The sequence below is a fragment of the Typopeltis vanoorti genome, chromosome 14 (assembly GCF_054136105.1).
Source record: "Typopeltis vanoorti isolate ZY-2024b chromosome 14, IOZ_Tvanoo_1.0, whole genome shotgun sequence".
Taxonomy (NCBI): domain Eukaryota; kingdom Metazoa; phylum Arthropoda; class Arachnida; order Uropygi; family Thelyphonidae; genus Typopeltis; species Typopeltis vanoorti.
Window position 1 is genome coordinate 121,337,892 of NC_143562.1, and position 27,425 is coordinate 121,365,316.

Consider the following 27,425-nt stretch of genomic DNA (forward strand, 5'->3'; position numbering starts at 1 on the left):
TTTAAAAGATAAATTTTTATCCCAATTTCAAAAAAGATGGGAGCTTTAGACTGTAACAATTTTAGAACGATAAGTCTTATAACTCTCACAAAAATTATGGCACAAATAATTTTAGAGAGAATTAAGAATAAAATAGAAAAAGAAATGAATGAGGAACAGTTTGGATTCCGAACCAACAGAGGAACTAGAGAGGCTATAACTTGTCTAAGAATTATTGGGGAGAAAACACTAAACCATGGTGGAAAGTTATTTTGGGGATTTCTAGATTTTGAAAAGGCATTTGATACAGTGAAACATAAAAGGCTTTTTGACATTCTAGAAAATATTGATATTGACTCTTATTTTAAAAAGATTATATTGGTCACAAATAGCATCAGTATGTGTAAATGGAGAGGAAACAGGAGAATTCCTGGTAGAGAGAGAGGAGTTAGACAAAGATGCAAGTTATCGCCATTATTGTTTAACCTTCATAGTGAACAGATGCTTAGAGAGATGCTTGAGGATGTAGAAGAAGGAATAAAAATAAATGGAAGAATTATTAATAACTTAAGATATGCAGATGATGTAGTGGTGATGGCAGAAAGTGAAAATGGATTACAACAAATTGTTCAAAGAATTGAAAACTCTTGTAAAGAGTACAGACTAAGGATTAACAAAAAGAAGACCAAGATAATGATGATGGGCAGAAAAATAGGAGATAATGTAAAGATAAGATGTGGAGGAAAGATTTTAGAAGACGTGGATAGATTTCAATATTTAGGTAGCTGGATCTCAGAGAAAGGAACTTCAGAGTTGGACATTAAAAATAGAATAGGCAAAGCTAAATCGGCATTTATGGAAGTGAAGAGAATTTTAGTAAACAAGAATATTAAAATAGGTGTTAGACTTGGAATAGTTAAAGCAACAGTTTGGAGTTTTGCAAGTTATGGAAGTGAGTCATGGACACTCAGAAAGAGAGATATGGAAAGAATTAATGCATTGGAAATGTGGTGTTATAGAAAGATGGAAAAGATTAGCTATACAGAGAGAATATCAAATCAAGAAGTTTTAAGAAGAGTTGGGATGGAAAGAACACTGCTCAAGAATATTATGCAAAGAAAGACCAGATTTGCAGGACATCTTCTGAGAGGTTCTTCGGGACAGCTGACAAGAACTATATTGCAAGGAAAAGTTGAGGGGAAGAGAAGACGTGGAAGACCAACTAGAGAGTGGTTCAATGATATCGTGGAATGGACTGGTTTAAGAATAACAGCGGCAACAGACAGATAGAGAAATGGAAAAGAGCTGCTCATCTGCTGCAACCCTCTTGATAGAGGATGCTACTGGACGACGATGACGATGGACAAACAGGAAAATCTCTCAATAAACTTATCTTCAAACCTCACAAATCTGGTTGGCACAACATGGGATTGAAAACAGTAGCCACAGAATCTAATGGGAAAACACCAAGCTGTTATATAGATCCATATATAAACATGAACATTTATACAAAAAGTGCACTGAAGTACTACATCAACCTAACAATCGTAATGACTGCCTTACTACCCTAAACTAAATTGTCATCCTCCACTGTATTAAATAATACAGTGGAGGATGACATTAATTGGTAATCTTAAGTTGTTTTTTTTTACAATTTAGTTTTGAGCAGAATTAAAATGAATATCATACTGAAAAGAAAATTTAAAGACAATCAAAGTGGAATAGCTTTCAGAGGTGAAGTATCGCTAAAAATATAAAATTATTATTTAAGAAATGAAAGCATTTGAAAACAAGAACTGAATGATGAAAACTCAGTGGCAAACTTCAGCCATTTGCCTTGACATTCTGTTTTTTTGTTTTTTTTATCCATGATTGCAAAGACAGAAAAATCAGAAACCCCATGACAGACTCAAGCAGTTATAGAGTTAGTCCAAAAAAAAAAGAAAAAAAAAAGCATAATGAGAGTCCCTATCAAATCAGCAGATATCTGGAAAGAATACAAAAAAAAGTTAAGCTATGCACAGAAGCAGCTAAACAAAAATCATGGGAAGACTTAAGCATAAAGAAAATAAAGATACACTATGTTGTCTTGCACGTATGATGTAGATACGTGATTATTAATTAACTTAAGGAATTCAACGTACACTAGAATATAAATTAAATTAAACTTTAATATATATTTTCAATATTTCGGCAACGTCGCGTTGCCATCTTCAAAGGAACTTAAAATAAAGACACGTGCATGCAAGCACTATACACAGTAAATGAGGACGAAGCAAGGAAGCTATTGTTTCTCCTAAAGTCCTGATGGTGTCCCCTAGCGGGCTACGTAAGTATTCTTGGCCGTTGGGCTGAATGTCTCCTGATGTACGTCTCCCACATTTGGGGCAATCTCATGCAACCAAATTTGTTGAGGTTTGGCATGTTTCTTAGGGCTGAGGCTGATTCCATGAAAAGTCTTTCAAATTTGAACTTGTACGGTGTATTATTGTGGCTTTCTTTCACCGTATTCTGTGGCATCTATCCAGAGCATGGTCTGCAAGACAAGAGTGGCTGTACTGGTGAAAACGGATGTAGCCCTTGTGTTCTGAAATTCTGATATTCACTGTCCTGCCTGTTTGGCCAAAGTAGGTAAGCTTACAGCTGCAAGGGACCTGGTATACACCAGGTAGGTCTAGGGGAAGTGGTTGGTCTTTAGTGGAGCAGATAAGGGATGCCAATTTTCTATATAGTCTGTAACAAGAGGTCATGTTTTTTTAAGATTTTGGTAATTTTTTTCCGAGGTGCCTCAGATGTTAGAAAATGGTAATGGATTTAGAGTAATCCTTGTTGTGAAGGGGTAATTTTTTCCGAGGTGCCTGGGGTGTAGCAAATGGTGATGGATTTAGAGTAATCCTTGTTGTGAAGGGGGGGGGGGGGGGTACTGGTTTCAATATTTTTTGGATTTTTAATCTAGTGTACATTGAATTCCTTAAGTTAATTAATAATCATGTATAATCAACATATTAGTCTTTCTATGAGGATGCAGATACGTGTTTGCAATGTTATATAAGCATGTGAGCATTAGCAGTGTAGAAATTTTCTGCCATCAGAATGAGTGAACAAAAAAAGAGGTGAATTTATTCGAATGTGGTATGATAATCGGAGCCCACAAGCTTGGTCATTCGGCCTGAGAAATTTCTGTCACATTGCATGTGGCTCCAGTCTACTGGCAGCAATCATCATGAAGTGAAAACATGAAAGAACCACCAAACCACCTTCCCTGAACTGGTAGGCCCAAGAAACTAACAAATCAGGACTGGTGAACTCTCAAGTGTGTTGTTACAGTAAATCACAGTTGTCACAGCTATTGGGTTTCATAATTGTGCTATGGCTCACAAGCTCCTGATTACACTTGCCAATACCTGGCATTGTCTGAAATGGTGCAAACAACACTATCATTGGGCTTTGAATCAATGGAAGAGGGTCTTGTGGAGCAATGAATTGGGGTACACAATCTGGCAATCCAATGGATGTGTCTGGACCTTGGGATGCCTGGTGAATGATACAGGAATGTTCTGTATCAACCATGAAATTTGGAGGCGGTAGAATCATGGTCTGGGGCTGTTTTTCCTGGTTTGGACTGGGCCCATTGGTTTCTGTGTCTGAATCTTTAAATGCTGATACCTACCATGATATTTTGGACCATTCCGTTCTTCCCACACTATGGAAATAGGCCCTTTTCTGTATCAGCACAATAATGCACCTGCTTACAAAGTAAGGGCCCTAGTTTGAAGCCAAGGAGGTGGAAGAATTAAACTGACCAGCCCAAAGCTCCGACCTCAACCCGACTGAACATCTTTGGGATGAGCTGGAGTGAAGGTTGCATACCAGACCTACTTGCTCAACTAACACTTGTCAGCTGTTTGCCATACTGTAGGAGGAATGGAAATGAATTCTAGCAGAGGTTCACTAGAACTTAGTGGAGAGCCTACCCTGAAGGGTAATGGCTGAAATAGCAAAAGGAGGCCTGACCTCATATTGACAGCAATGCTGCTGCTGTAGAGATGGGAAATACAAACAGTTGCTGTCCAGACACTTGACAACATAGCATAGCTAAATGAAACAAGCAGAGAGGACAGTGACTGAAAAATATTCATCAAGGATTCAGGAATACATATCAATACTTGATATAGAAAAAAAGCCATCAACAAAATAAAATATGGAAAATCAACTGGAAATAGAACCCGTCTAATACAAAGAGAAATAAAACTGAATGCGAGCCTACTGAGATTCCGAGTAACATTTATGCAAGCATACTTAATAAAAGGTTTAAAAAAATGTAGAAGAGAAACTTGGTATGAAAACAAATAGGTTTAAGCAAGAGGGACTGTCAGAATCAGATTTCATTGATTGTGACAATCCCTCTTGACTAAACTTTTACAGTTAAAAAATTATGGAATATAACTATGATCTATATAATATAACTAATCAACATTATGTCAGTGATGACCAGTCAATGTCCTGAACAGAAATCCAGCAGGAATTTACATCATAGTTGGCATTGCTCTTTTCTCCAAATTTTCTCAACATGTTTCTATATGTCTGGTATTCATTTTTTCCTCTGCTGTCTATATCTCTAATGAGAATGAAATTTTAGTTAAGATAAAAAGCCAAATGGCTAGTTTTCTGGCACCTTAATATAGAAAATAAGGGGATAAACACCCTTTGTTGTTTCATAGCCAGTAGGCGAAACTAAAGATCGATAACTACGATCTATAAGTTTCATGCCGAAAAACTATCGGCGAAGGCAATTCGAAGTAAAGGTGGAGCAAGCTCCCTCACTATTCTTGATATTTTCTCATAATGTAAAACACAGCTCCTAGGAGATGTAATACTGTCATTACATTATGAGGAGAGGTCACTACCCAGACCGGTTTCAACCTTTTTTGAGGTCTCATCAGTGAGTAGGTAGATAGACCTGGAAGATATCAAAGCTTAGTGAAAAGAGAATGAAATTTTTTCCTTTTTCTTTGTGTCAGCTGCCTTCTCTAAAGATCATATAAAATTCTCCACTTCTACTTTAGTAGAACCTTTTGATGGACCATGTGCACTAATAAGTCTCATTCTCCAATTACCCATTTTGGTATTTGCCTGCATCACTCTACTTGATACTGCCTCCCATTCAAGAAGGTGTGTTTGGTGTTGAAGACTATAGTTACACCTTTCTATCCCTAATTATCACTGCTTGAATATATCTTGTAGTGGTTATTTGAAAGCATCTCATCTGTTTTTGTTTTCTTTGTAACATCAATTATGTCAATGTGGTACTTCTGCCAGTTCTACTTCTTTTCCAGTGAGACTTCTTATGTTTATGGTTGCTGTCATGAATTCTGCCGATGTTGATCGAGTTGTTCCAGTACCTGACTTTTCATTCTTTGCCCTGATTCCCTGATAAAAACAGCAGGGACTTATTTAAATAAGCAATACACTGCCACAATTTTTATACTTGTTGTATTTAGTCCATTTACTCAATTTTTACTCTATCACTGTAAGTTGGTTTAAGTCAACACAGAATACATTTGATCAGCTATATCCCATATTGTCAACCCAGCTTTGTTCATTCAGTATCCAGGTATCTATCAGGATATTGAATGAATTAATGGGGGTGCATCATGAGAAAGTGAGAACCATACATTAGTTCAGGAGCTGCAGTCAGTTCTCTGCATTCTTCAAAAGGTAACATGGCAGGCTCTTTCCAATTATCTAGCTTTGACCCATTTTGTATTGTTACATAATCCGGTATACCTGTATATGTTTTTCAATGCCCTTGAAAAAAAATCCAAGTGTCAGCAAAGTTTGCACACGAAGTATCTTCACAGCATAGCTACTTGTATATAGAGGCTAATGATTTCACATTAATTGCCTTAGTATCCCATAATGCAAAGCACACATCTCTCAGATAATGCTGTTTACTTTGCCCTTTACTGAAGTTTCTCGAACATTGCCAGCCTATTCTTATATTAGCATATCTGCTCTTGGGCAAAAAGGCTCTAGGGTCAAATCCCGCCGTGAACATGGATGTTGTGATTGTCTGTGAAAATACTAGTGGTGGTGATTGGCGGTAGATGATGAAGGTAGTCACGGTTGGTGGAGTGGTGGAGACAGAGAGTTGTAGAGTAGATACCCTCCCTCGATGAGTCTTTGCACTCCCTGGAGGTGTTGTTATGTAGTTGTTATCTCAAACAAGAATAATAATAATAATAATAACGTATAATGCACATTATTATACACCTCCGTAAGAATTGCAACTGTGGGATACTAAGGCAATTAATGTGAAGTTACCAGACTCTATATACAAGTAGCCTAGTAGAATATACTTCATGCACAAACTCTGTTTGCTTACACTTGAATAAAGGATCAAACAAGAATATAATTTCTTGGCACACTTTATTTAATTTATAACCAATTGAAAAATAATATTAAATATATCATCATCATCAAATTCCTGACATGTACCCTCAAGGGGTTACAGGATATGATAGTACTACATGAAAAATTTACATCATTACTAACTTCCAATCTACAATTTTCCTGCAAATCAGTCTATTACTTGTCAAGACTCCAATATTATCAGATCTTATATTTCTATCGTCTAAGGCACATTGTACCATATCAATCCACGTATATCTTGGTCTTCCTCTGGGTTGTTTTCCTGCCAACCTGGCACAGAACATTTGTTTTGCTAATCTTTCCTCGCCCATTCTGTTTAAGTGACCACACCATCTCAGATTAGCTCTGCTAATGCACTCCTGGATGCCGACAATGTCAAGTTCTTTCCTAATATCCTCGTTTTTAATATGATATTGCGATTGATGTCATCTGTTCACGCCTCTCAGGACTCTCATATCCGCAGTCTCTGGCCCACAAGTTAAAGCTGGTTTGAACACTGTCTTGTATACAGCTAATTTAGTGTTCCGACTAATTTCTCTCTTATTCCATATGAATTTATTCAATTGACTTCCTACCATACCAGCTTCTGTTGATTCTGTTGTCTACTATTTCCATATTTAATTTACCATCTTCCCTAAAAATCGTGCCTAAGTAGCTGAAATGTTTTACTTGTTCCACAGGGTCCCCATTCACAACACAGTTGACATTTTCAACAATTCTACCTATTTTCATTGTCTTTGTCTTTTTAATGCTGACCTTCATACCATATCTATTACAACAGAAGTATAACATCGTCCACATAAAGCAAAGAGCTGACATTACCATCTCCAATTCTGATATAATGTTTAATACCACTTTCCTTCATAATGTGATCCATATAGATAATGAATAACAGAGGGGATAATGTACATCCTTGTCTCACACCAGATTTAACATTAAACCATCTTCCTGTACATCTTTCAATTCTACCTGCTGACTTACAACTCAAATAAAGATAAAGTATTGCTTGATTATGCCCCATTGACACCATATAACTGTAGCGTATTGAAGAGCTTCTCTCTTGGCACCTTGTCATATGCCTTTTCCAGATCGACATAACTTAAATACAGATCTTTGTTATATTCCAATGCTTTCTCGACTATTTGTCGTAAAGTGAAGATCTGATCCTGACAGCCTCTATTTGGCCTGAATATAGCTTGTTCTTCACCAAGCTTTTCTTCCACAATTCTTCTCAACTGTTTCTCAAGTATACTTGCATAGATCTTGCCAGGAACACTCAGTAGGGAAATACCTCAGTAATTCTCACATTCAGTATCATTTCCCTTTTTATATATGGGCACTATTGGAGCTCTACTCCAATCATCGGGAATTCGTCTCTCTGTCCAGGCTTTCTGAACTATGCAGTGCAGCCACTGTAAGACTTTTATACTACCATACTTCAGCATTTCTGGTTGAATATCATCTATCCTGCTGTCTTTCCACATTTCAAGCCTTTGATAGATTTTTCTACTTCAAATATGTATGCATTCCTGACTGTATAACTGTTGAGTGTTTTTTACCACTGTGCCATCAATGCTTATTTCATTTAGCAATTTTTCGAAGTAATTACTCTATACTTCAAGGATATCTTTTTCACCTGTTTTCATGTCACCTTTATCATCTCTAACTCCTTTTACAGCACTCTTTCCTCCATTCCTAAGCTTCTTCAACAACCTCCAGAATATCTTACCACCTTCTTGATATTTATTTTCTATGTTCTTGCGAAAGTCCTACCATGACTTTTGTTTAGCTAGGTTTACACAGTGCTTCACTTTCTTACATTTGTCTCTGTATTCTCTAAGAGCAAAAGCTGACTTATTTGCCAGGAACTTTTGATATGATTTCTTCTTTTCCTTCACTGCCTCTTTAACTTCCTATGTCCACCATGGAGTCCTGATTTTTCTATCCTTGCAGACAACCTCACCACATGTCTCTCTGGCTGAATCAATCAGGGTTTTCTTCAAGGCTTGCCACTGAATCTCCAAGGTTTGGTTCCTGTTCTCAAACACTCATTTTTTCTTCAATAATCTTTGTGTATGTCAGTCTACAGTTTAGATCTGAGAGCTGCTCAACTTTTATTTGCTTCAAAACTTTCTTAAATGTTATTCTTTTCAATATGAAATTCAATTTTATCCTGCTCAAGACTAAATAGTGATCATTTCCAATTTCAAATCCTCTGTACACTTTGGTGTCCTGCACAATGGAGAAAACATCACTATCAACAATAACATAGTCAATGAGACTTTCGTTGCCTCTTCTCTCCATGTGAATTTGTGCACATTTTTATGTTGGAACATGGTGTTAGTAATAACCAGTCCATGTCCTGAGCAGAAATCCAACTGATATTAGCCATTATTATTAGCTTTGCTCTTTTCTCCAAATTTGCAAAAATATTTTTGTATGTCTGACAATTATTTCCTACTCTGCTATTTAGATCCCCAACAAGGACCAACTTTTCCTTTTTCATTGTGTCAGTTGCTTTTTGTAAAGCATCAAAAAATTCCTCCACTTCTACTTTAGTAGAACCTTCTGTGGGACCATAGGCACAAATAAGTCTCATTGTCCAATTCCCCATTCTGATATTTGCCCAAATCACTCTACATGAGACTGGCTGCCATTCAAGGAGATTAGCCTCATATTTTGCGTTGAATACTATGGCTACTCCTTCTTTTCCTTGCTTGTCATTGCCTGAATATAACATTTTGTATTTATTGCTCAGAAAGATCTCACCAGTTTTTGTCATTTTTGTTTCAGTCACCCCTATTATGTCGTTCTGGTACTTATCTAATTCCTCAGCTAGCTACATTTCTTTGCCATTCAGGCTTCTTATGTTGATAGTACCGATCTTTAACTCTGGTGATGTTGAGTTGGGGGTGTGTTTTCAGATTTGTTCCAATAAACCAAATAACAGATCTATACAACCGTTAATGCGTGTTAGCTGGAGACAATGCTATTTGAACAAATAGCATTGTCTCCAGCTAACATGCATTAACAGTTGTATAGATCTGTTATTCGGTTTTTTAACGAACAGTTTTGATGTTCACAATACCAACGAATGAATAATTTTCGTAATTTCTAGTAGTTTGTGCTTTAAACTTTTAGTTCTCTTTACCCATGAAGATGTTGGTCTGACGACTAACGAAACTTGCCGGTGTTGTTTTTAGTACTTGTTTAATTTTAAAAACATTTTTTTAAAATAAACGTGTGGTCACAAAACTGGAATAATAATATTGAACTTCTTAACCACAGAAACCTCTGCAAGAAAAAATTAAATATATATTAATATATTTATGGTAAAGTACATTTTTCATATATTTTCATTTTTGAAGGAAAAAAAAAGACACAAAATTGCAAATACTTTGCAGTAACTACTGTATGACCACGGACAAAGTAAAGATTCACCTTCCTTGCACTTCCCACTTTTATGGTCTGCTTAAGATCCATAAAGGAGGTTTCCTCTTTGCCCAATCATGGATTGCACTGATTCTCCTTCTTATCACATGGCTAAATTTTTATCATCATCATCAATTTCCTGATATGTATCCCCAAGGAGTGTTCAGGTTATTATAACAGCACTACATGATTAAGTTTTCATTATTATTAATCCCCTATCAACAATTTTTCTCCAAGTCTATTACTTATCCAATATTGTCATACCTAGTATTTCATGCTTCTAAGGCACTTCTGACTGAATCAATCCACCTAAACCTTGGTCTTCCTCGGGGTCTCTTTCCTGCCATCTTGGCATCAAACAGTTTTGCTAATCTTTCCTCACCCATTCTATTTAAGTGGCTGTACCACCTTAGATTAGCTCTGCTGAAACGTTCTTGAATGCTAATAATGTCAAGTTCCTTTCTAATATCTTCATTTTTAATATGATTCTACCAATGGTGCCATCAATTCACTCAAGTTTTCTCAGAACCCTCATATCTGTGGTCTCTAGCTAAATTTTTATTGCAGCTATTAAACTCCCATACTGACAGCTTCTGCTCTTTCATAAAAAAAAAATCCCTTCAGATTTTCTAGTGAAAGTGAAGAATTTATCTCTTCAACCTACTGACTTAATGATCAGTTTCAACATTGAATCCTTATTTATCCTTTCCAGTTATTTTATCTTTCAAAACAAACTTTACAAACAGATAGAAGGGACCTCGATGGGATGTGCATTCTCTCTTGGAAAGCAATACTTAGAAGAAATCCTTTATTCTAGCTAATCTAAGGTACGGTCACTGTACAGCTCAGATTTCCTCTTGGGTGCACTATGTCAGTGACATCTTCACCATCTAGCCCCATAAAGAGGATACCTTACTAATCTTTCTAGCAAAAATAAATAATGTACATCCTGAGATAAATTTCACAATGGAAATAGAAAAGAACATATTCTGTATTCCTAATTCCTATATATCTTTCTCCCTTGTTTTCCTTCAGATGAACTATCTCTGTCTATTGTACACTTAGCTTCACTACATACAGCAAAAGCAATCTGCTCACCATCCTTCCCAAAAAAATTGGAATCATAAAATCTCTACTGCATCATACTCATATTGTATACTCTAACCGACAAGATATGAAGCAAGAACTTGCTCAACATCTAATGTATTATATAACTAAATGGCTCTTCACAACAGACTATACAAAGTGTTTCTGATTCTTACAAGCTCAACTTCAATAACTCTGAAACAGTACACAGAGGGTCCCAATTCCATAGATTTCTGGTTTCAATTTCAAGAATCCTTGAGAAATACAACCTGCTACCTACATTTGTTCTGTTTAACAAACTCTCTTCATGGTTTCTTGCTTCTAAAGATAAACAATTTCCTCTTTCTCATCCTGGGGGGGGGGGGGATCTACAAGTTCTCCATGATTGCCACTTTTCCTATTTCAGACAAACTGGACATCCTGTGGAAAAAAGATTTCAAGATCACCAATATTACATCATTAATAAGAAATGTGAGAAATCTAGCCTAGCTAGTATGGAGACAATGGCCATTGCATCTAGTCTAAAACACACTCACTCCATCAATGCCACTTCAGGTTTGAATATTTAGTGAGTTTTGAAGCCTTGTTTCATCATCTTAATAAGAATCAAAATGACTGCTTCCCCTTGCAAAAAATCGCAGAACATCTCATTCTCCTCAAGGCAGCAATAACATTTAAAAATAATAATAATTAATTAATACATCTCATCACCCACATTGCATTATTCTTTTTATACCATCACACAGTTTGTACTGTTTTATAAATAATCCATTATTTATATTCTACCTTGTACTTACTGATCGTCTGCCACTGATGGTTAATCTGTAAATTTCAGGTTAAAATATTTGGCAATTCAAGTTTATTACTTTAAAGTTTAAAGCTTTTTCTTGTAGCCTAAAGTGAATCATGGACTCATGAAATAGTTACTATCACATTTTGTCATTCCCATGGCAGTATCTGTGTGGCAAGCTGTTGTTAAGTCTTTTTTTTCTTTTCTTTCCCAGTTAATGAAAATATGCAAATATGCAGTGAGTAGAGATAATTAGAAATGCATGTCTTCAGCTGGCTTGAGAATCTGTCATATAAAGGCTACAAACTGCATTTCAAAGCAGTGCAAGAATATTTTCACAGTTCAAGAAAAGGGCATAAAAACACTGTAAACAAAGTTTACAGTGTTTTTATGCCCTTTATCTTATCCTATTTTTATGCCCTTTATCTTATCCCTTTATCTTATCCTAGCCAGCATCGACAAAACAAGTTTTGTCGATGCTGGCTAGGATAAGATAAGTCATCAATCTATGTTGTGACAATGGATCTAGGAACCAAAAAGGGGTTAAGTAAATTTAAGTACAGAAAAGTTAAGTACATTTAAAACCTTTGCTAATATTAGGCTTGCTTCTGTGAAGCAACTAAGGCACTTCACAGTATTAAGTGTACTGTTTATAGTTAGTATTTGATGAGCTTCATGGAGTAGAGAATTTATTGACAATTAGGTGACATAATTAATTACATCTTACTTGTACATACCACTAAAAACTTCAATAACATTTAATAGCTTGAACAATTTAAAAAGCAATGCGAATTGAATAGCATTAACCAACATGACTGATTATCATGCTTGTCTGAATAGTGGATTTGGGAAAACACATTTTCTGTAAGAAAATGTCTTGCAAAAGATTCAATAGTATGAATAAATTTAAAACTCTTTACAAAAGTACAAGTAGCCTTATGTGCCAGTAGACAAGGAAAGACATGATGATGATGACAAAAGTACAAAACAAAAATAGAAATAGAAAGAAATATATCTAATAATTAAACAGTAGCACTTACTTCTGTTCTTCTTATATATACATAATCTCTGCTATACATAGGATACTGAAAAAATTTAAATAAAAAAAATGTGTTAAAAAAGATGCCTCAAAATTTCAGTGTAACTTAAAAATCATTTAAATAACAATATAACTATGCATTCTAATAAAAATGAAAAACAGAAAGGTTCCTATTTTACTTCTTAGGGATGCTAAACTTAGAGCCTAAGAAGAAATTAATTATAGTTTGGATGAATAAAAATGCTTTGGCATAGTTTGGTATACAGGGTGCACAAACAGTTAATAAGAACATTTTGCCTGGCTGGCTGACTGTGTGGATACATCTTCACCTTCCAACCTACGAATTGTGGATTTGACTATGCATGGACATTTGCAAATGTCCATGCATAGGCAGAAGATAGTGTCTATTACCTCATGTGAGACTACCATCCTGCTTACTGGAGATTTGAAGTGACTTGAGAAAAAAACAAAACAAAACATATGTTTGGTCTCTAGATTAAGGTTTTGAGATTGTCCAAAATCTCAGTCCAACAATTTTAAACCTACACCTTTTGTGTATGTGACTGTCATGACTATTATTTTATCTATATGTATAAAAAAAATCAGCAAGCTTATAAGTAATTTGGTTATTTAAAATTAAGCCATTGCCACGATAAAAAAAAAAAAAGATCTTAAGTTAAATATTTAAAGATAAAACATAAGGAGTGACTTAGCAAGCTGGAACATGGTAGTATAATAAATACCCATTTGATTTTTAATCATGGAGGTTTTCTAACCTCATGTGGGCAGGCAGTCAGTACAATAAAGTGAATGTGAAGTAATGTGGCTAAGGCAAAGGTTCTGACAGACTGAGTAAGAACAAGGAGTGATCACAAACTAACTAAGCAACAGTATAAAGCCTTTATTGTACAGTGCTCATAGGACAGCATAAAAAAGGTGAACCAAATTTACCTTCTTTGTTTAAGTTTTAAGCTATTTTTAATTGTTTACATTTTCTTTCTTTTCATTTATTTATTTACTATTTATTAAACCAGTTTGATTTTTAGTTCTAATTTTGCTAATTTCTAGATTTCTTCATTTATCTTTTATTAATATTTTGTCTAACTCTCCTCACTTTCATTTTAAACAAATTCCACAAAATGATAGTGGTTTAAAATGAAACAGCCTTCCAAGACTATTACTATTCATTGATAGTCTGAAAACTTCTTTGTCTCAGTCAATCTCACTGTGCCAACAATCTATACTGCATTTCTTCAATAAACTTAAATACCATACTATCCACAATGGTAAGTTCACTCCTTGTTCTAACCTTAAATATTTATTATCATAGTTTAATCAGGAAACTCAGGTCCATCAGAGGTATCAATGACATAAATCCATGAATTACCCAAATTCACACTTTATGGTACACACATATAACCACTACAAATATCTTTAAAGCTGGTTTTATATTTTTGTGAGGGAAAAATCCAGACTTAGAGACAAACTAACTTAGTACTGGAAAAAGTAGGTGAATGAGTAATTACACAAATTCTAATGAAATTATCACCCTAAATATATGTTCGCTAGATACACAGAGACAAAACAATAATACTGATGTGTTTAAGTAGGCTAAATTTCATAATCATTACAGATAAATCTTTAATTAGCCTGTCTCTTAAAGTTGAATAAATTTCTTGAATAGACCACTTCCTTTCTTCGGATTTCCCTATCAGTGCCAAAAGTACACCCAGAGTCCTGTACTTTCTTCCACAATTTTTCTCTAACTTCAAATCAAATCCATAGTTCTGTTAATAACAGTATACGCATTATTCTTTTAGATTTGAGTGCTCTAATCCTAACTACAAAATCTTCCCATATTCAACTTATCTCTTAACATATTTCAGTGAGGTGAGAACAATCTCGACTTCAATGCTACCAAATAACTGTCCTGTCTTATTTCACACAAGAACGATCACACTTCACCTTCCTTCATCTCTGATATTGCCCACATCTCTCTCTCTCTTCTTGTGTTAACTTATACCTCTGGCCTATACTAGCATAAATACATCAAATCCGTAACTTACTCCGTTTTCATCATCATGTGTTATTATTTCTCACTTAGAACTTTTAACACTGTATAATAAATTTACCCAAATCTGCCCTACCTTAGAATACTATTATCAATCTGGGGATGATACACCAAAATCCTCGCTATGAATACTTGAGGCTATCCAAAAAAAAAAAAAAAAAAATCCAGTTAACTGATGACCCATATCTCACTGACTCAGTACAGCCTTTCTCACAGATGTTCTGCTCCCACCTTATATTTTTATGGGTATTTTCATGGATGTGATTCCAATAAAATGGCTGTCGCCATTCTTCCACTTTTCCTTAAGCCTGTAAAGACACTACTACTGAACAACATCCACTCACTGTCCAGCTTCAAACATAACAAATCAACTTCTCATCCATGCGCCTTGGAAGTTTTTTTTTTTTTTCCCACTTGGTTAGACTATAATAAATTTAGTTTAATCCTTTATCCAAGTGTAAGCAAGCAAAGTTTGCGCCTGAAGTATCTTCAGGACTGAGGCAACTCGTAGTAAAGGTGGACCAAGTCTCATCACTCCTTGTCTCAGTATCTCCCATAATGCAAAGCGCATTTCCTTGCAGACATGTATAATGCTATGCATTAAGGGAAGGGCCACTACCCAGACCAGTTTCGACCTTTATTGAGATCTCGTCAGTGGGAGCCAGACCCAGAAGTGGTAATACTAAGGCAGAAGCAATGGAGAAGTCCTATTTACCTATACGAGTTGCCAAAAGGTGTACCACCTTATTATTAAATTATTCTGGATTTAGAGAAAGATGTTGGAAGTTTTTTTTCCTCACTTGGTTAGACTATAATAAATTTAGTTTAATCCTTTATCCAAGTGTAAGCAAACAAAGTTTGCACCTGAAATATCTCCAGTTGTTTTTTATAGGTATTTTCATGGATGCTATTCCAATAAAATGGCTGTCACCATTCTTCCACTTTCCCTTAAGCCTGTAAAGACACTAGTACTGAACAATGTATAATGCTATGCATTATACATGTCCGCAAGGAGATGTGTTTTGAATTATGGGAGATACTGAGACAAGGAGTGATGAGAGCTTGGTCCACCTTTACCACGAGTTGCCTCAGTCCTGAAGATACTTCAGGCACAAACTTTGTTTGCTTACACTTGGATAAAGGATTAAACTAAATTTATTATAGTCTAACCAAGTGGGGAAAAAATATATAATAAAATAAAATAAAACCTTCCAACATCCTTCTCTAAATCCAGAGTAATTTAATAATAAGGTGGTACACCTTTTGGCAACTCGTATAGGTAAACAGGACTTCTCCATTGCTTCTGCCTTAGTATCACCACTTCTGGGTCTGGTTCCCACTGACGAGACCTCAATAAAGGTTGACACTGGTTGGAAGCTTGGATGATGAATGTCAATGATGTAGCCCATGAAGTTTTAACTGAGGCTAGGCTGTTGCTATTACCCCTCAGATGACATATGAGCAAATGAGTGGCTCTGGTTGGTGGTGGGGTTAGTCTGCCATGGGGTAGAGCCAACGCTGAGAGTTCTTCTCAGTGGCAGGGTGAACAACGCTGAGTTTTTGGAGTTTGACCTGTACTTGAACATTCAATAAAAGTCGAAACCGGTCTGGGTAGTGGCCCTTCCCTTAATGCATAGCATTATGCATGTCCGGAAGGAGATGTGCTTGCATTATGGGAGATACTGATACAAGGAGTGATGAGAGCTTGGTCCACCTTTACCACAAGTTGCCTCAGTCCTGAAGATACTTCAGGTGCAAACTTTGTTTGCTTGCATTTAGATAAAGGATTTTTTATTTTTTATTATTATTATTTTTCACATTTCACATTCGTAGACACCGTATCTCACATGGTTTGGGCAATGATGTCTTCTGCTAGAATAAGTGATAGGGTCACAGATTCCCTTTCCACACAATGTTTGTAGGACAATCACAAACATCCATGCCCGTGGTGGGATTTGAGCCCATGGCCTCTTGGCTGGAGAGCAGACACACTAACCACTCGGCCAACCAGGCCGACAGGATAAAGGATTAAATTAAATTTATTATATGATTATTATCTTCCCCACACAGTTTTCCTTGAGGTGCAATTTTTAAAACTGCAGTTATCCAAAAACCATATCAACAGATTCTTTCTACTTGTTTTACTTTTGACAGTTTAACCAGTTTAACATTATTGTACCAGAATAATGTCACCTGATATAACATTTATAGCACATATTCTAATAATTACGGAATGATTTTGTATTATTCTTTGTATTATTTAACTTTTTTTTTTCCTTTTTTTAATTTTAACAATCGCTAAACACACTTAAGAAATCTCTGAATATACTTTGACATCCATTATGAATGCTATAATCCAATACTGGCTGTCTGTCAAGAGATATGTAAGATTTATAACCTCCTTTCTCCTGCATGTGAAATTTCTTTCATTTCACATGTAGGAGAAGTCTGCTGAACTTTTTAGTATGTTGTCTAACCAAAGTCTGTTTTGTTAAGACTAAGATTAAGTCTTCTGAGCTTTACTTATCCTACCAACATAATTACTAAACTTTCGTTTAACATTAAGCAAAAAGACCTAACTGCTTGTATTCATTAACTCTTTCTAAAGCAAGTTCACTAGCAAATAATTGCTAGTGGATTTGCAATTTCCTCACATAACGCAGTTAAAAACAGTGTGGGTTTCACTATGATGCAGTTTGTAAGATTGACATTAAGAGCTAATCACTGCTTGGAGAAGCAATGTGCTATAACATTAAGATGGAATGTTCTCCATTTTCAAGCATTCCAGAAAATTCTCAAATGTCCCTGTTCGTATTTCTTCTTTTCAATGATTTTCTGTTCACTGCTGGATGAAGGCTTCCTCCAGTTTCTTCCACCTTTCTCTGTTCTTGGCAATGGTTGACCAATTTTTCCCAACAAAATTTGACAATTCATCACTCCACCCTCTTTCAGGAAGGTGGAGTGACGTCCTCGGCCTTGGGGGGGTTTAGCACTAGAGCTATCCTACCACCATGGATCCACACATGGATACCCATTATCCAACAAGCAATAAACGTGCTTGGAAGTGAAATGCCAGCGTTACCTCAGATGCTATACCAGGACCACAGCAAGCCTCGGACAGTGTGCAGACCATGGGATAGGATACTTACTGCAAATCCTCTGACTCTTGCAGACAAGCCTGCTAGCTGACTGATCCTGGCCAAACTACACAGGACTGCCTGTCTTGCTAAAGCAGAGGCCAAAATAGTACAAGACTACAAGGACCCTTTCCCCCTTTTCTGATGACCACAGGTTGCATTACATGGCAGCAGGGTGCAGGATCTCAGTGGTGGCGGTGGTGGTCTGGAAGACAGCATGGTAAAAAACACGTTAAGAGAAATAGAGCGAAGAATACAGGGAGAAAAGCAAAGAAAAAGAGTTGGTATGAAAAGGGACCCCAACATGGAGAGGTTAACTTGACAGTTCATCACTCATTCATTCAGTACTGAGATGGATGCCTAATAATGAGAAGGTAACGTTTACACTTTTGGTGAGCAGCTGTGGTTGGATCCTAACATTCTTTACGGGTTGTGTGATGGTCTTAAACCAGTTATCTAGTTTTGATGCCTTATATAATCTCAGCTATTATCATGACATCCTATAATGATAACACTTCTGTGTTTTTAGAGTGCATATACATATGTTTGCCTTACATAGTAGTATGGGTCACATAACATACATATCAGTATGTTTCATTCATAAATAGGTGTTTATTCAATATAGCATATTTTAGTGGCTTTATAATGCTAGCTTAAGTATTTGTGTGACCTCTTAATTTATTCAACTGTTATATTCTGTTGTATAAATACAACACATTCTTATTACTGAAACATGAGATACAGGGACCAAGACTAGTTTGTTATAATGGATAGTTTTTTTTTTTTTTAAAGCATAGAATTGTACCTATGGAGCACTGAGAATTTTCAATAGCTTAGAGAGAGGCAACTGTAATTAATTTGTACAAAATTGAACTATGGCATTTATACAAGATGTGATGTGTGAAACAATACGAAATATTATAGGGATCTTTTGAATAACTTTAGTAATTATGTCCAATAACAAATGGACAGCACTAAGGATAGAGTTGCAGTCGTTTCAATTTTAAGAATTTTTTTTTTTAAATGTTCTAATGTCTGAGATTAAATTCCAATCACATTCTGAAATGAAGTCATAACATTGTGAGAGATTTTTCCAAATAAAGAAATTCACAAAATGCATAGCAAACTCTGAATGGGTATAGTGCTACACCCGCTTGAATTAAAAAAATAAAAGAATAAAATAATAATAATAATAATAATAAAATTAATTAATCAGAACTCCCGTATCCTTATTTTTGATCAAGTGTTTTATTTCTAACCTGGTTCTCAGATCTCTATGTTAAAATTGGTTCGAGCAGTGTCTTGTATATAGATAGTTTAGAGTCTTGACTAATTTCTCTTTCATTCCATAAAAATGTATTCTTCTTGCTATGATAGCTTTGCTGATTTTACTCTCTATTTCCATATTTAATTTGCTATCTTCACTAAAACGTGTGCCTAAATTAGCTGAAATTTTACTTGTCCTATAGGCTCTCCATTCAGGATGCAGCTGATTTTTCAATGTTTTCTGCCTATTTTCATTGTCTTTTTCTTTATTAGTCTGAAATATCTTCAGGACTAGGTCCACCTTTGCCACGAATTGCCCCAGTCCTGAAGATACTTCAGGTGCAAACTTTGTTTGCTTACACTTGGATAAAGGATTAAACTAAATATATAATTTATAGTCTAACCAAGTGAAAAAACTTCCAACATCTGTCCAATCCTCACCTTCTTGTGGTGCACCCTGTTAGGTATTTATCTGGAAACTAAGCAAACAAGGATGGACTGGCAATTTGGGATTTAACTCAAATTATTCTTATTGGCTTAAACCATAATGAAAATGTTGTGGTTGGAAAAATTAGTATTTAAAAAATAAAACGGATATAGTTTCTTAACAGTTTCGTTTTCAAAAGTTTTTTTTATCAATTTGTTTATCATCATCATCATAATAAATCATTATTTATCCACTGCTGGGCAATAATCTCCTCCATATTTTTCTGCATTTCTCTGTCTCTGGCCCATGAGCTCCAGTCATTGCTCATTGAATGATGTAGTTCATCTCTCCACTTTGCTGATGGTCTGCCAGGTCTTCTTGAACCATCTCATACTTGCCATTTTGTACAAATTTTTGTCCAGTGTTTGTCTCCCTTTCTTGCGATGTGTTCTGCCCATCTCCATTTTTTTTTAAATTTCTTTAATGATGCCTTTTAATCCTGTTTTTTCCCTGATATCTATGTTTGTTCACTTTATCTATTCTTTTTATATCTAACATTGATCTTTCCATGTTTCTCTGTGTAGCTCCAAATTTATTTTGCAGTCTTCTTATGATGCTCCATGTCATAGCTAGTATGATGCACTGTTCATGTGCTTTTCTTTTTAGTCAGATAGGTATGTTTTCTTTAAAAATTTTATTATTTTCCAAATTGTCTACATCCTTGGTTTATTCTTTGTTTTATTTCATGTTCCCAGTTTCTATCTATGTCAATTATTCCCAGTTCTATCTATGTCAATTATTTGACCTAGATATTTGATTTTAGTTACATTTTCTACTTCTCTGTCATTTCTTTCTTTCTTTCTTTTGGTTGTAGTTTGTATTTTTGCTGTACATTATTATAGTTTTATAAATATTTATGTGGAGACCAGGCTTGTTGCTTTCTGCAATTAATTCTTTAATAATTTCTTTTAGTTCTTCAGGTGTTTTAGAAAATAGTACAATGTCATCTGCAAATCTTAAATTACTTAGATATTGACCATTTATTCTCAAACTTTTTTTTCCCCCCAATTTAGATTTTTAAATATTTCTTGTGCACAAGCAAATGAATATTATTGGTGACATTGTATCACCTTGCCTTATTCCTCTGTCTATTTTAATTTTTGCTTTTAGATTATTTAATTGTATATCACTTGTTGCATTCTGGTATATATGTTGTATTAGTTGTACGAATGGTTTTCCAATACCTTGGTTATTAAGTGCCTCTATTATTGCTGTTCTTTCTATTGTATCAAAAGCTTTTCATAATCGATAAATGCCATACAAAGTAGTATATTCTATTTATTTGTTTTTTTCTATTATCTAGATAATAGTTTGCAGGTGGTCATTAGTTGAATATTCGCTTCTGAATTCTGCTTGTGAGAACTCTAGTTTGTTTTTCATCCTACTGGCTGGTATTTTTTTGGTGAATAATTTATACAAATGTGAAAGCAGGCTGATTGGTTTATAGTTTTTTATAACTGTATGATCTCCTATTCTGTATATTATGACCATTTCTGCTTTGTTCTGGTCATCTAGGATTTTAAATTTTGTCAAGCATTTATTTGAACTTTTTTAGTAATTCTCTTCTTCCATGTTTCATCATATCTGCTGTAATTTTATCTGGTCCAAGCTTTTATTATTCAGCATTTCTTTTAAGGCTTTTTCTATTTCTTCAATCAATACTGATGGTACTTCCACATCAGAACACTGAATTTCAATGTTCTGATTGAGCTGTTTACAGCTTTAAAATTACTGTAGAATTCTTCGATTCCTTCTATTACATTTTTGTCTTTCCTGAATCAATTTACCATTCTTATCTTTAATACTGATTACTTCTGCTTTTCCTTCATGTAATATTCCAGCAATTTGAATTTGTGGGATTTTATTCAGTGCAGTGTGTGTGAAATGCATTCATCGAGAATATTAAAGAATACGTGAAAGAAAATTGAAACTGGAGAGAGAGAGAGAGTATGTATTAAGTGTTTCAAAAGTGAGTCTGTTAGGTGACGAGAATGCAGCAAATACTGATGGTAAAATAGAAAATGATGTTATTATCAAATGTGCAGCTGTTGAAATAGAGGAGAATGAAATGAACATTAATAAAGAAATAGCATGTTTAAATGTTATTCTTCATAGGACAAAGTGCGAAATTGAAAAACTGCAGAAGCAGCAAGAGATTAGTAGGGCTGAAAAGAGAAACAGGTGGTCCAAAAGCATAATAAAGACAGACTGAACAAACAAGGGGGTGCTTAAGGGTCAAAGCTGTATAACTGAGAGGAGACCTCCACATTGCCTTTATTGCGGAGAACCGACCAGGGCTTCTGACCTAGTCTCCAATCCTCACCTTCTTTTGGTGCACTGTGTTGGGTATCTACCTGGATACTGAACGAACAAGGATAGGTTGGCAATTTGGGATTTAGCGTACCAATTTGTATTCTTATTGGCTTAAACCAATATACAAAATGATGGTACAACATGACAAAATTTCATGTCGGCTGGGGTGACGCCCCAGCCGGCATTAAATTTCGCCCTGGTTCCATGTCGAACAAGGGCAAACAGCGAAAAGTCAGCTACTGGAACAAATATGAAAGCACACCCAAACTCAACATCACAAGAGTTAAAGATTGGTACTATCAACATAAGAAGCCTGAATGGCAAAGAAATGGAGCTAGCTGAGGAATTAGATAAGTACCAGATCGACATAATAGGGGTGACTGAAACAAAAAAAGACAAAAACTGATGAGTTCTTTCTGAGCAATAAATACAAAATGTTATATTCAGGCAATGACAAACAAGGAAAAGAAGGAGTAGCCATAGTATTCAACACAAAATACGAGGCTAAGCTTCTTGAATGGCAGTCAGTCTCAAGTAGAGTGATGTGGGCAAATATAAGAATAGGGAACTGGACAATGAGATTTATTTGAGCTTATGGTCCCACAGAAGGTTCTACTAAGGTAGAACTGGAGGAATTTTTTGATGCTTTAGAAAAAGCAACTGAAACAATGGAAAAAGAAAAGTTGGTACTTATTGGGGATCTAAATAGCAGATTTGGAAATGATTGTCAGACATACAAAAATATTTTGGGAAAATTAGGAGAAAAGACCACAGCTAATAATAATGGCAAATATCTGTTGGATTTCTGCTCAGGACACGGACTGGTTATTACTAACACCATGTTCCAAAATAAAAATGTACACAAATTCACATGGGCAAGGAATAAGAAAAGTCTCTTTGACTATGTTATTGTTGATAGTGATGTTTTCTCCCTGGTGCAGGACACCAGTGTTCAGAGGATTTGAAATTGGAAGTGATCACTATTTAGTCTTGAGCAGGATAAAACTGAATTTCATATTGAAAAGAATAACATATAAGAAAGTTTTAAAGCGAATAAAATTTGAGCAACTCTCAGATGTGAACTGTAGACTAAAATACACAAAGCTCATTGAAGAAAAAATGAAAGAGTTTGAGAACAGGAATCAAACCTTGGAGATTCAGTGGCAAACTCTGAAGAAAACATTGATTGATTCTGCCAGAGAGGCATGTGGTGAGGTTGTCTGCAAGGATAAAAAAAATCAGAATTCCCTGGTGGACACAGGAAGTTAAAGAGGCAGTGAAGGAAAAGAAGAAAGCATATCAAAAGTTCCTGGCAAATAAGTCAGCTTGTACTCTTAGAGAATACAGAGACAAATGCAAGAATGCTAAACACTGTGTAAAACTAGCTAAACAAAAGTCATGGGAGGACTTTGGCAAGAACATAGAAAATAAATATCAAGAAGGTGGTAAGATATTCTGCAGGTTGTTGAAGAAGCTTAGAAATGGAGGAAAAAGTGTTGTAAAAGGAGTTAGAGATGATAAAGGTGACATGAAAACAGGAGAAAAAGATATCCTTCAAGTATGGAGTAACTACTTCGAAAAATTGCTAAATGAAACAAGCAGTGATAGCACAGTGGTAAAAAACACTGAACAGGCACACAGTCAGTAATACATATCCATACTTGAAATAGAAAAAGCCATCAAAGGCTTGAAATGTGAAAAGGCAGCAGGAATAGATGATATTCAACCAGAAATGCTGAAGTACGGTGGTATAAAAGTCTTACAGTGGCTGCACTGCATAGTTCAAAAGGCCTGGACAGAGGGGCAAATTCCTGATGATTGGAGTAGAGCTCTCATCGTACCCATATATAAAAAGGGAAATAAAACTGAATGTGAGAGTTACAGAGGTATTTCCCTACTGAGTGAGTGTTCCTGGCAAGATTTATGCAAGTATACTTGAGAAACAATTGAGAACGATTGTGGAAGATAAACTTGGTGAAGAACAAGCTGGATTCAGGCCAAATAGAGGCTGTCAGGATCAGATCTTCACTTTATGACAAATAGTTGAGAAAGCATAGGAATATGACAAAGATCTGTATTTAAGTTTTGTCGATCTGGAAAAGGCATATGACAAGGTGCCAAGAGAGAAGCTATTCAATACGCTACAGTTATATGGTGTCAATGGGACATTATCAAGCAATACTTAGTCTTTCTTTGAGTTGTAAGTCGGCAGTTAGAATTGAAGGATGTATAGGAAGATGGTTTAATGTTAAATCTGGTGTGAGACAAGGATGTACATTATCCCCTCTGTTATTCATTATCTATATGGATCACATTATGAAGGAAAGTGGTATTAAAAATGATATCAGAATTGGAGATGTTAATGTCAGCTCTTTGGTTTATGCGGATGATGTTATAATTCTAAATACATCTGCTGCAAGTCTGCAAGATTCCCTGACTAAATTGATTAACTGTTGTAATAGATATGGTATGAAGGTCAGCAATAAAAAGACAAAGACAATGAAAATAGGTAAAATTGTTGAAAATGTCAACTGCGTTGTGAACGGAGAATCTGTGGAACAAGTAAAACATTTCAGTTACTTAGGCACGATTTTTAGTGAAGATGGTAAATTAAATATGGAAATAGATAACAGAATCATCAAAGCTGGTAAGGTAGAAAGTCAATTAATAAATTCATATGGAATAAGAGAGAAATTAGTCAGAACACTAAATTAGCTGTATACAAGAGAGTGTTCAAACCAGTTTTAACTTATGGATCTGAGAGCTGGGTCAGAAGTAAAACATTTGACCAAAGACTAGGCAGACCACAGATACGAGAGTCCTGAGAAAGATTATAGGCATGAACAGATGGCATTAATGGCAATATCATATAAAAAAATGAGGTTATTAGGAAAGAACTTGACATTGTCAGCATCCAGGAATGCCTTAGCAGAGCTAATCTCAGGTGGTATGGTCACTTAAACAGAATGGGCGAGGAAAGATTAGGAAAACAAGTGTTCTCTGCCAGGGTGGCAGCAAAACGACCCAGAGGAAGACCAAGATATAGGTGGATTGATACGGTACAAAGTGCCTTAGACGATAGAAATATAAGATCTGATAATGTTGGAGTCTTGACAAGTAACAGACTGATTTGGAGGAAAATTGTAGATAGGAAGTTAGTAATGATATAAATTTTTCATGTAGTACTATCATATCCTGTACACCCCTTGAGGGGGGTACCCGGCAAGAATTTGATGATGATGATGATGATGAACAAACAAGAAAAACAAGTTAAGGAGAAAATTATGTACAGAGACCCAATGAGTAGGGCAGTACTTAACAAAAGTGAGAATAAATCCTGTTTCCCAGGTGCATAAATTTACGATATCAGCCACGATACAAAAAGGTAAGTTGAAGGAAATTATTGTTTGGGTTGGTACAAATGAATTGAGAGGCGAGAAGTATTCTATGAGGGAAGAAGTAAAGAAATTAGAAGAAGCAAAACTGAAGAGTGAGAAGGTGAAGATTGTAAGTCTCCTACCATGCTATGATAGAGGCAAACTGAGGAGGAGGGAATTGGTAGCCAATGAATCCGTATGTAGAATGTGCAGAAGGAATGATGTATGATTTGTTGATCTGTTTTCTGTGTTTGATGGAAAGAAGGATACAATGCTGATGGACTGCATCTAAATGGTTTTGGTGTTAGGTGTCTGGAGAGAGCTTTGTTCACCAAGCATGATGAAGTGCGAATTCAGGAAAACTTAAGCAATTAGGGTGGAAGCAAGTGAATTCGTGTGACGGCACCCATGAGGCAAGTGAGTGTGATAATGAGCAAGTGTGGAATCTAGTCACTCAAGCAAAAATATTGAATAGGATACTCAATTCAGGAAGTAAAGGTGAGTTGGGGACTAAAGGGATGCTGCAGTTTCTATATACTAATGCCAGAAGTATCAGGAACAAGAGGGATGAGTTTTTGGCATTGGTTAGTGCAACCTCGTTGAAAGTTATAGGAATTAGTGACACTAAGCTAACAGCAGATGATGTAGTTACAGGGACTGAATGTGAAGGGTTTAGTATTTTCAGGGAAGTCAGGATGGAGGAAGGAGTACTGCTGATGATAGCAGATGAATTGCAGCCGAAAAGAATAGGAGACAGGTGGGAGGATGGCTGTTTATTTGAAACAATCTGGTGTGAGATTGAGGTCATTAAGACAAAATATACAGTTGGTTGTTGCTATGGGCCAGGGAGTTCCACAGATGATCTGGAAGACATGCATCGGCAAATTAGTACAATGAGTACAGGTCAAGTGATTATTATGGGGGATTTCAACTATGGAGATATAGACTGGAAGGAAGGAAATAGAATTTATACATCTGCTCAGAGATAATTACTTACAGCAGCAACATGTGATGGAGGGGAATAGGGATGGGAGAGTACTGGACTTAGTCATAGGATCAGAATTGCTATCCATAACTATGTTTCCTCCAATTGGTGAAAGTGACCATGCAGTCTTGATTGGGAGATTGTAAAACATGAGGAACATTCTATCAAGAAGGGGTATATGTGGAAATACAAGGCAGGTGATTATGACAAGCTTAGGAAGAAGCTTAAATCTGTGTTATGGAATAAAACACTGCAGGGTAAGGACGCTAGTAGTGCATAGGATATAGTTAAGGGTCATCTAGAGGAAGCAGTATTAAATTGTATACCTAAGGTAAGGAGGGTTAATCAGGTAGGAATTAGATTATTATTATTATTAAACAAGACCTCATGGAGTCAAAGACTCATCTAGGAGGTCCTTTTATCTCACACACATCTCATCATACCGGGTCTTAAACACATTCAAACTCCTTACAGACACCACACTCTCAGGCAAGGCATTCCAATCATTCACAACTCTGCACGAAAAAAACCTGCCTCTCACTCCCCTACTCACACCCTCTTTATACAGTTTCCAGGAATGACCTCTGGTTCTCCACTGATCTCCCACTATTCTCTGTAGAACTTCTCCACCATTGATCCTATAACAACCCCTTACCAATTTGTAGGTCTCTATCATATCGCCCCTCTTCCTTCTCTCCACTAGACTCTGCAAATTACATGTTTTCAATCTTTCCTCATACTCGACATTCCAGAGGTCAGAAACTACCTTAGTCAGTCGCCTTTGGACCCTTTCCAGCATCTCTTCATCCTTCTGAAAACCAGGTGACCAAATCTGGGCACAATAGTCCATGTGTGGCCTAATCAAAGCTTTATACAATGGAACAAGAATCTCCCTACTTCTACACGTCAGTGTCCTCCTCATCATTCCCAGAAGTCTTTGTGTTGTCTTCACAATTTTGGCGATGTGTCCCCTAAATTTTAGATCCTTATCCACGATCACTCCCAGATCTCTTATTTCCTCTACTTCCAAC

General features: G+C 35.9%; 1 protein-coding gene across 4 annotated transcripts in view; it reads right to left on the reverse strand.

Moving 5' to 3' along the window:
- The window catches only part of LOC150099869 (stAR-related lipid transfer protein 7, mitochondrial-like), a 172,119-nt gene that overhangs the window by 62,667 nt on the left and 82,027 nt on the right, over window positions 1–27,425 (reverse strand). For all 4 annotated transcript variants that reach the window (XM_090403776.1, XM_090403774.1, XM_090403773.1 and 1 more), the window contains one exon: window positions 12,760–12,804. In XM_090403776.1, coding sequence (XP_090259902.1) covers window positions 12,760–12,804 — 45 coding nt within the window. The remainder of the gene's footprint in view (window positions 1–12,759; window positions 12,805–27,425) is intronic.